This window comes from Fusarium proliferatum (assembly GCF_900067095.1).
Source record: "Fusarium proliferatum ET1 genome assembly, contig: FPRO_scaffold020, whole genome shotgun sequence".
Taxonomy (NCBI): Eukaryota; Fungi; Ascomycota; class Sordariomycetes; order Hypocreales; family Nectriaceae; genus Fusarium; species Fusarium proliferatum.
Genome location: NW_022194809.1, coordinates 685 through 11,999, shown reverse-complemented (window position 1 = coordinate 11,999; position 11,315 = coordinate 685). Strand labels below are relative to the sequence as shown.

At 48.6% G+C, this 11,315-nt stretch overlaps 1 protein-coding gene across 1 annotated transcript; it reads left to right on the top strand.

Moving 5' to 3' along the window:
* Positions 1-5,736: 5,736 nt before the first annotated feature.
* FPRO_16055 (uncharacterized protein) lies at positions 5,737-11,086 on the top strand (the record flags this gene model as incomplete). The annotated part of the gene is made up of 2 exons (XM_031225157.1): positions 5,737-7,323; positions 7,406-11,086. 2 exons carry the CDS (start codon positions 5,737-5,739, stop codon positions 11,084-11,086), a joined length of 5,268 nt encoding a protein of 1,755 aa, XP_031090344.1.
* Between the last annotated feature and the right edge of the window lie 229 nt (positions 11,087-11,315).

Sequence of the window (11,315 nt, the reverse complement as noted above, 5' to 3'; positions counted from 1 at the left end):
TAATTAACTTAAAAATAAGGAGATATATATTTATTAATTAAATATATATATTAAGGTATATAACTGATTAACCTCATATTTAAAAATAGATAAAGTAATATTAATAAAGAAGTAGTAATTTAGATTAAGGAAAATGTTTTTATAATAATATATAAGGTATAGTTAATTAAAGTCTTAAATAAAAAAAATTATAAAAAAATATTTCTGTAATTTAAATTACTACTTCTTTATTAATATTATATTATTTGTATATTTTTCTTATTAAAATAAAAAATTTAAATTTAAATCTTAATATAAAATATAAGTTTTATTTAATTTTCTTTTTTAATAATATAATATAATTATATAAAGTAAAGATTAATAATTATATATATATATATATAATATTAATTATTTAATTAAGGTTTATAAGGTAATTAAATAATTATTAATTTTAAGTATAATATAGGCTTCTAATAATATTTTTAACAGTATTTATATAAATAATTATAATTAAGGTTATTAAGTAATAAAATTAATAATATTAAAGATGTTAAAAATATATTTAATAGATTTAAAAGTTATAAGTAGTAATTAAAGTCTTAAATATAACTTAATTTTAGCTTTTCTTTAATATACTTTTGAAATTCTTTTAATTTTATTTATAATAATAAATAAATTAATTTATAAAGTAGCTTTTTTCCCTTTATTAACCTAAAAATATAATTTATCTCCTTAAACTTTAATATTTTATTAGCCTTTTTAAAACTAAATACCTTTATATAGGTTTTTATTTTAATAAAATATTTTTAGTTTATATAAGATTTAATACGTTTCCTTAAATAGAAAATATAATTCTTTAATTAATATTATTATAAAGACTTTAACTTTAAGTTTATACTTTTTAAGAAATTATTAAAGGTTTAGTAATTTTAAGCCTTTTTTATAGCCTTTAAATTACTACGTTTTAATTTATAATTTAATATTATATTTAATTTCTTTAATATTATAATTAATAAGAGAATTAATTTTTTATTTTTAAAATTTTAAATCTTTATAAAACTATTTATAACTTCTTTAACTTATCCTTATAAATTAATTATTTAATAGTAAATCTTTTATTATTTACATATAGTAATTAAGTTTTCTATTTATACTAAATAAAAGGATATTTATATCTTTTAAGATGACAGCCTGTCAGCATCAGGGTCTTGTATGGTCTAACGGTTAGGTGGCCCCTCCTGTCTACTGTAGTATACCCACTAGCCATGGGCAGGTGAGTTGATTCGCGGTTCCCGCTATGAAAAGAGTGTGGGGTCTTCCTTCCCAAGTACAACGTAACTAAGACGCATGTTAGTCTCCTGACTTCGGTCAGTCGTATTCTGGCTGTGCTTGGCTTAAGAAGGAAGACAAAACTCTTGCCGTTTTTTGCTACAAATGTCGCACATTTTTCAAGTCAATTTGTCTTTTGTTTCAATGTAATTGGAGCGAGTGTGCGACCTTTTTGCAATGCTGGTGCGACATAATCGCGATGTGTGCAGAGTGTGATCTCGTGATGCACTAAGATGCGGGGGAATTGGTGTTGAGAAATTCTGGAGCGGGTAAAGCCCGGCTAAAGCGAAGATCATCTGCTCGAATTCCGCATCTTCGGCTTTTCCTCCGCAGGCGGTGAGATCTGTTATGGGCGGGCGGTGAGACGGTTAGATATAAATTGCCTAATGACGATTTACCCTGTGAATATTGCCTTCGCCGGTGACATATACCTGCCGTTGAGGTTGAGGTTGATGGTGAGTATTACCATGTGCCAGAGGTTTAATGCGAGTCTCTCTCGTTCTGCTGCCTATTTCTGTAGGTTATAGACAAATGACACGTTCTGGAGAAGACATAGGTCGTAGCTCCGTACTTCATTACTTTGCTCTGCTGCCATCTTTATGTTCACAAAATGTAAGACATTATTGCAGCAGTGAACTGTGGAGTATGATTGGCACTTTGCTTTCAGTTGAGCAAAATGCCTAAGACTTATTGTTTTCGGATAGTGTAAGGCATCATCGAAGATTATGTATTACAGTACTCGTTGTTTCATCGGTCCTCGCCGCCCTTCTTTCACGCTGCTCAGAACCTCGGTCAAAGTTGATCTGATCTCAGCGTACCAGGACTCTTGTTCCCAATGTCCGATGTCCAGATTTCAGGAGTATTCCAGCATGCTTGGCACTGGCTCTTGATAATGCACTATCGTGACACAAGACCTTTACAGGTCTGTTTGCCCTCGCTGTACTCCTTAACAAGTTACTTGGTAAACGCCGGTTCCATGAGTGCTCTGGAGGGACCCAACGCACTCACAATCACTTCTCTAGTTTTGGTACTTTTCGCTCGTTGAGGAGGTTGCATCAGCCTGGACAACTGTTATCGAATGGGTGGAGCAATTTGGAGTAGTTATAGCATATCTGGTACCGTTCTTCAAGTGCTGCGATCTCAAAGGGCAGAACTTGATAAGTTCTATCTGTAATACGGTTGCCGTTCTCCTCCAATTATCACAAGACAGCGTGTGCCTGTATCTTCAGTTGTTAATCTCCTATTGGTGTCTTCTTTGCTCTGTCCTTGTTCTTGTGTACCCTGGCTGTATTCGTGGTATTTAGCTGAGCTTTCACCTGGGAAATCCTCGCTATATCTCAAGGGTATGGAGAACCGGCTCCCTGCCTGGTAAGGTTCGCTTCTCATCGCTGCCACGAGATGTTCGCTGCGAGTTGATCGTCGGGGTGTTGGCTATATTCAGCTGGAATTCTTGGCCTCATCATACCCATTATGGCCATTTTTGCCACAGCTGGTTGACGACATCTGTTTGCCTGACAATCCAGCTCTGCCCTGCGCCTGCTTACTGATGTTCTGTTGTTCTCCTGCTAGTTGTTGCGTATATTCTCATCTTTGCGCGGCTCTCGACAATCTGTAGTTGAAATACAAGGATCTCTACTTGCTTGTAGGTCTTATTTCCCTGTCATCAATGGATTTCTCGTGTTACTCTCGTAGTTCTATGGAATGCTGTTCCTTTCGTCGAGGTTCTCTCGGCTAGTTTAAGCTCTCAGCCACAGGCCTCAGAGCTGGCGCGCTATAGCTGAAGTAGACGAGACCAGCGAGTACTGCGTGATCTGTACTGACTCCTCTGATTGGCTTATGGAGGCGTTTGAGGTCATCATTCATGCTGAGGTCTCGCCGTGCCTCACGATCGAGTCGACGGAAATGGATTGGCAAGGGGACTGTTATGCTTCTGCGAGCTATCGGCTGTCACACCCCAATCAACTGTGCAGCGATAGAAGTCATCTTTAGATCATTAGTTGGCAGACTTGCCTGCATCGGGAATCTTACCTTGCATGTGTTTTGTGTGCTTTGAGCTGGTTCATCTTCATGGAAGAGCAGCAGCACTTAGTTATACGATATCAAGCTTTTCAGCGAAAAGCAAGATCCTAGGTAGGCAACAGTGAGGGGCCCTGGGGGCTCGCTGTGTAGTAAGTGATTTTAGGTTAATGTGTGAATTTAGGCTGCTATGTGGTTTTAGGTTGATGTGTGACTATAGCCCCAATGATTTGAGCTCATTATGTACCTGGATCGAAAGCTCCGCATTTGCTTTGCTACCAGAGACGATAGACTTGGAGAAGCACAAATGCCCAAGCTTGACTAAAAATGAGAACAATATACTCAGGCCATATATGAACCATTTTAAAAAGTCAGCTACTTGCCTCAAGCGAACAATTGTGCAAAGTACTCGAGAACTACGAATTGCCAGAAGGGAGTGCCATCACCGAGCAGTTCTCTCTTGGCTCCTGCATTTACACGATTCGATTCCAGAGAATTCCTTGGCATGACCTCGACCCACCAACACGAGATCAGAAGATCATGAACGGTGAACTCCCAGAGTCGTCTTCAGACGCTCCCTTTTGGGAAATTGCTGTCCAGGTGCTCGATCGGTGACTTTGAATTCGTATACTCAGTTGAACAGGAGATCATACGGCTGCTACAAAATAAGAGGGGACTTCAAGCGGTTGAAACAATGCTATCTCAATGAACCCTGACTTGATCTGAACATTGGAGCAAGAGTGTATCGAGTTTCTGAAGAAGAAGAACAGGGTGATGTAAGGGGGAAGCAGAGATCTGTATCTAAGAAGTCGTGATGATCTAATAGAGCACCATCTTCTCTTGCGCCGACGACTTCCAGGAATAAAGGTGGCTGTGAACCGACGCCTAGATTATCCTGACCCTCATCGATTCGGACGAGCTGGACGAAACAATCGCTAATGGGGTCCCAAGGAGGCTCTTCCCAGCTTCAAGCATGGATGGACGAGAAGCGAGGTGACTGCGAAGTATTAAAACGGCTCATCTCACCTGGTTCCGGCGGTAATTCAGGGCTGCTTTCCGAAGTCGCCGGATCAGAGGACTTATTTATCGCAACAGGCTACGTGAGACCTCAGGGCGATCTGTCCCTAGAGCATACCGTCGTGGTCGATCTCGTGTTCGTGCGTTGTTGTTGCTGGTGTATGTATAGTTGGGGAGATGGACTCTCTGTCAGTCAACTGACTACCCTATAACGGTGGTTGTACAACAGCCTGTGATTGCTTGCTACGATTGTATTGTTTGTGCTTGTTGGCTGCGCTTGTTCGTGAGCTAGGCTTGCTCCCATTGTGTCGCTGGATATGATTGCTCGTGAGCCTGGCGTGACCGTGTGTTGTTTGTGGTACAGGGGTATCGGATCAGGAAGAGACTGCTTGTTGCCTGTTGTGTTTCAGCTGGTGAGGCCACTCTTGCCCACCTCCGAGTTCACAGGGTGATGCAATGGTCTCAATGTGGACGCGGACTCGCTCTAATCGTTGCTCAACAGCTCGTCTCGTCTCGTACAGGATCGGCACCGTGGTCGCCGCTAATATTCCTGCGTAGGATGAGAATGTCAGCTGTCAGTCTCTCGAGACACGTCGCTCCCATGCGCAAGTTATTCAGGTCAGTCTAAGCCTCAACTACCATAGAATAATAGAGTTACTGGGGGGTGTCGGCATTTACAATCCCAGGAGAATAAGCTAATGATTCTCCGCGCTTGCGCGAGGGCGTGTGGACGGCAAGGAGGCCTGGCAAAAGACTGAATCACGCAATGAGGTGGGTTGGGGAACTGCGGCCGCGTGGGCAAAACGCAGCGGAAGTCGCCCAGAAATAGGGTGGCTAGGTAGTGGAGTTTTCGTTTAGCCAATTGGCTACCGTGCTGGATACATCCGTTTTGCCATGCTGTGCGAGATGGTGAGTCGATGAGTGGGAAAGTACGGATGGAACGGAGGGTGTTGCCTGGAGACGGGGTCCCAAAAAGTCACTTTGTGCTCACGTGATTAGCTCACCTTATACCTCTTGATTGTCTGACTAATCTACCTTCGACCGTCCTTGTCCGCTCAGAGGACGTCTGGCGCTACATCCCTAGCGCGACGCCGCTGTATTGGGAGACTCGATGCTCAAATTGAGGCATCATCAGCATGTGAGTCGCCTTCAACAGCGCAAGTTGTGCAAATGCACTTCGCTTGCTTGTGATGCAAGCTTATGTGTCTAGCATCAATAGCTACCCTATACAATCACACCTCTGCATTGGGCTGGCATGGCCATCACCTTCCTTTGTCATCACACTTTCTTGGCATACAAATGTTAAGAAAGTGGCCCTGTCTACACGTAAATCCTTAACAAGTGCACAACAAACATTCCAATCTGCGCTTTGCGCAGTCGCAAGCCGCGGCGATGGCTTCGTCTTCGACGATCCCGCCCGCTGCCTTGGATCCCTTCGATCTGGGGATCCACACTCCCATCAACCTGAACCGGGGAGCCCGTGCAGCCCTCTTACAGAACAGTCCGGTAGTCGTCAACGGCACTATTGGTGTTTCACCTGCTCCCGGCCGAATGGCTCAGACACCATCCTCACCACTCAACGCCGCCGCTACCACCACAGCTACGGAAGGAGCTGAGCGTGCCAGTCCCGTATCCACTTTTGAACAACGACCAATCTCTATCGTTGAATCAGCCAACGATCTCGCGCGAGAACACACGGAAGAGTACAACACCAAGCTCATGGTGTTCCGGGCCTTCTGTACCAAGTTTGAAGAAGCGGCCCAGCAATTCGTCACCGGACCGCAACGACGCTTCGCTCAGCAGTTTGCCAATGATTTCCTCGGTTTTTGGAAACGAGAGCTCTCCAAGCCTACATACAGCAGCGTGGCCGCTGCCGCGCCTCCCACTGACCATGACCGTCTGACCTACAGACAACAACAACAACATAAAGGCCGACAAACAGATCCACCTCATCGCCAAGGGCAACAGACGACCATCGCCCCACCCCGACAAGACCTCCGCGTCTTCATCCGTCTAGAAGCCGGAGCTCCGGCCAGGGCCCACAGTAGCTATGCCATCCGGACTCTGATTCGGGAGAAGCTCGGCGCTGTCTCAGACAAGATCCGGCAGGTGTTCCAGGTCAGATCGGGATGGGCCGTTCTGGCTGCCGACTCGGCAACACGCGACTTTCTGGTAGAAAAGCAAGCTGAGTGGGCCGCTGAACTGGGAGCTACAGCAGTAGAAACGAACAAGGAATGGTTCACCTGTGTGGTCTCAGACGTTCCTACAAGACTGTCTGACTTTTACGGAAATGAGGTGGAGAGTGACAGCGTCGTCAGCGACGAGATAGAAATCCAGACTGGGCTCAAGCCCATTGACGTACGTACCGGAAGACAAACCTCGGATAACCCCTTGACCAAGGCCCTACTTGTGTCCTTTCTGAAGCCCACAAAAAGATTCTGGTCTCTTTTCGGCAGTAGCGCAGCTAGACTTGTCGACAAAACCGACCGACATAGACAATGTGAGAAGTGCTGGGGCCACCATTTTGCCCGCAACTGTCACAGACAGCCAGTTTGCCGACGCTGTGGTGAGACCGGCCACCTCGTAGACGATTGCATCGCACCAGAACAGTGCGTCAACTGCTTGGGCCCCCACCAGGCCAACTTTCGTAGGTGCCCAGCTCGGCCAAAGACAGTGCACGGCGTGCTCCGCCGACTGACTAAAGAGCAACGAAAACATGTCAGGGCCGTTGGTGCGGAGACATACCGACAACGACACCAAGAACCACAGTCGGGATCGCATCAGGAAGCCCAGCAGGGCATGGCTGAGCGACAAAACGAGGGTGTCACATCACAAGAACGACCGAACGCTCGTGCTCCAAGCCCAGCTGTATCAGGAGCACCTTCGTGCATCATGGTGGCCACGACCCCTCATGCTGGCTATGAAGCAGAGGAAGAACCCGAACAGCCCAGACCAGGCTCACCGCGAAAGCGCCGAATAGTTCTCATTAATCGCTCGCATGGCCAGGAATAGATATTCTCAAACACGAAAGAACGACAGGAAGCCGCTCAGGATCTTCCAGGCCAACGTCGGCAAGATCCCTCCGGCCCACGACTGCGCCCTGGCGCTGGCCGACTCGGAACAATATGACGTTGTGCTCTTGCAAGAGCCGTGGACGGCTCACACAGAGACCCGCACTTTAACTAAGACTCACCCTGCATACGACACATTTACGCCGGTCGACATGTGGAACAGCAACGACACTCGGCCTAGAGTGATGACATATGTCCGACGAGACCCAAGACTTCTTGCTGACCAGATTCGGCCTTTTCAGACTCGTGATATCCTTTGGCTCACAATCAACGACCTGACGATCGTCAACTTCTATCGTCAGAACGACGAGAGGGACGCCCTAGACACGCTATTTCAATGGTCTGTCCCGGAACGTTGCCTCGTAGCTGGCGATTTCAATGCCAGACATCGTAGCTGGCAAACAGGCCAAACTACGAACCGGGGCCAAGAGATAGCAGGATGGGTGTCTGAGAATGACCTCAGCCTTCTCAACACTTTAGACATCCCAACAAACCCGTACGGCAACACAATCGATCTTGCCTTTACTAACCTACCACTTGCTGAAGCTGTCGTCGAGGACCATCTCGCCACCAGCTCTGACCACTTCACGCTCAGCCTGACCTTCTCAGACGTCAGATCGACTCCGATGCAGCCAGGCAAGATTCGAGTGACGACGGAAGACGAGCTTAAACGATTCGTCGAGATCGTAGAGCTTGGCGCTACAGGAATACCCCTGACAGATTCGACCCCCGAGGAGCTGGACGAGCTTGCGTCTTCACTTGTGAGTCTACTAACATCAGCAGCAAAAGCGTCTGGGAGGCCCGCACGGAAAGGCGGACGCCCGGCTCCCTGGTGGACGGAGGAGTGCGCCGACGCCGCGGCTGCTTTTCGAGCCATCAGAAGAAGCTACCCACTCGGCTTCAACCAGGACGTTCAGATCGCCAAGAGAGGCTTTCATCGTGTGGTCCGTCGGGCCAAGAGGCGCTATTGGCGTAACCTCATCGACGGCTTCTCCAGCAGTAGCGATATTTTCAAAGCTGTCCGGTGGCTAAAGTCCCCAGGAGCCTTCCAGCCGCCACCTCTACAGATCGATAACGTCGTGTACGAAAGCCAGATGGATAAAGCCAACGCACTCCGACAGGCCACGCTTGAACGAAGAACTGCGGAGGACGACATCGCAAACGCATGGACGCCAGTATTCCCACCTAGATCGATCCCATTCTCTCCCGAAATCTCTCTGGAGGAGGCGCAATATGCGACTTGTCACACAGGCAATACATCCCCAGGGTCAGACAACATCACAGTCAAACTTCTTGAAGCAGTATGGCATACCATCGGTACACACGTCCGTCGTCTCTTCGAAAGATGCCTTACCATAGGCCATCATCCAAAACCATTCAGGGAGGCGGAGGTGGTCATGATCACGAAACCGGGACGGAGAGACCTTACCGAACCACGAGCATGGCGACCCATCTCACTGCTCTCCTGTCTTGGTAAGGGACTAGAACGACTGATCGCGCGCCGCCTAGCCTGGGCAGCCGTTCACTACAGCGTCCTTCATCCGCAGCAAGCTGGGGTGCTCCCCAAGAGGTCGGCAACAGACTTGGTAACCGCTCTGGTCCATGATATTGAAGAAGCGTTTGCACGCAAGAAGGTGGCGGCTTTAGTCACAATGGACGTCCAAGGCGCATTCGACACCGTCATGCGCAACAGGCTCGTCCTGCGTCTTCGTGAGCAAGGCTGGCCTAATCATCTGGCTCGCTGGGCCGGCTCCTTCATGGGCGGCCGGTCGGCACGTGTCAGGTACCAAGACACAGTCACGGCCTCTTCTCCCCTTCATTGCGGCCTCCCTCAGGGGTCGCCGGTATCGCCAATCCTCTTTCTGCTCTACACTGAGCCAATCTACCGATTAGGGAACCCTCAGGGTCACTTCGGCTATGCAGACGACACGGCCATCCTGTCCATAGGCGACACAGTAGACGAGACTTCTGCCATGGCATCTAGATCCATCGCCGAGATGGTGCGATGGGGCGCGGAGAATGGCGTGTCCTTCGACACGAAGAAGACCGAAGTCATGCATTTCTCCCGCAGCAAACGCAGGACTGCGCCGGCAGGACGCCACGGCGATGCCGAGAAATACCCTGAACCAGCTCTACGCTGGCTTGGTATCTGGTTGGATAGCAGACTATCTTTTCGACTTCATGTCGAAAAGTGGGCGGCCAAAGCAAAGGCAGTGGCTTATCATTTGCGGGGGCTCACCAACACGGTACACGGCCCTCTACCGAGCGCCGTGCGAGGCGCCGTCAGAGCATGTGTCGAGCCAGTGCTGCTCCACGGCTCAGAGGCTTGGTACCCGGGCAAGACCAGGCCGCGGTGGACCCATCCTACGAAAGATCTACCACCGAGTAACCAGCATCTCGTGCAAATAATGACAAAAGCCATGAAACAGGCTATGAAGGCCATTCTTCCCGTCTGGAAGACGACACCCATCACCGTCCTCCACAGAGAAAGCGGGATACCACCAGTCGATCAATTGCTTGACGCGAGGCGACTTAGGTTCTCCGCACGACTCAAATCGCTGGATGAGGCTCATCCTCTGGCGATCCGAACGCGCCCGCCCCGACAGCCTACTTACCACGACCTCATCAAACGAAGATATCAAATACAGGCAGAGAGCAGTTTCAGGACGCGCCTTCGACGTGCAAACGAACTCTTTGCACCCTGCACGCGGCCGAAACTCGTCTATCGATGCTTCCATCAAGAACAGATGCCTCCACTGCAGGCAGCGTCTAAAGAGAAATCGGCTGACGCCTTTTCCCGCTGGGTCGAGTCTCTCGACCCGCCCACCTTGGTCGTATACTCGGATGGCTCTCTTTCCTCAGAAGGGGCTGCCAGCTATGGCTTCACCATCCATCAGAACAATATCCCCATCTTTGACGGATCAGGTCGCCTCGGACCTGCTGAGGTTTTCGATGCTGAAGCTACCGGGGCTTTCGAGGGCCTGAAGGCTGCTCTAAACCTGCGAGAATTAGCAACACAGAATATATTCATCTGCCTAGATAACCTGGCAGCCGCCACGTGTCTACGAGGCACTCCTTCTGAATCCTCTCAAAACGTCTTTCTCGAGTTCCAAGCTCTGACGACATCGCATGGAGCCATCCAAGTTCGCTGGGTGCCAGGGCACTCCAACATCCCCGGCAACGAACAGGCCGACAAGCTGGCAAAGGCAGCTTCATCGCTCCCAGAGCCCGAAGGCGCTCAACCGACGCTGGCTTACCTACAAAGAATCGCAAGACAGAAGCCCAAAGAAGCGTTCCAGGCGTGGTGGTCCACCTCCGCTCCTGAGCAGTACAAAAGACTCAATCTCAAGGCGACCACAGGCTGCCCGCCGGAGCTCTCGCTCCCGCGCGCAGCCTTACACCATCTGCTGGCAGCGAGATCCCTCCATGGGGACTTCGCTGCGTATCACGAGAGATTCGACCACAACGACGCACGCCTGGTCTGCTCATGTGGCCGACGCAAAGCACCGGATCACATCTTCTACTGCAGAAAAGTACCGCTGCGTCATCGGATGAGGCTTGCACCCTCTCCGAATACGGCAGTGAACCTTGCAATAGGAAGAGACTTCAGCAAATTCATCGATCTGTCCAAGGACAGCGCGTTCTTTGGAAAGATTTGCCCTCGTTATTAGGCGACGATGACCTGGGAAGCACTCGCAACTCTCCTTCCCTCTCTACCTTCCACACATCTCTTTTGTTACCTTTTCTTCCTCTCTTATATGCTCACGGCCAGATGAAGGGCGCCACCGCGCCCCTCACCTGGCCGGGACCACCTTGAGGCGGTCTCGAGCTGCCGCACACAGACTGATCTCAGCTCTTCTGACATCAGGCTCCAAAAGCGGCTGCCATATGCCAGCTGCG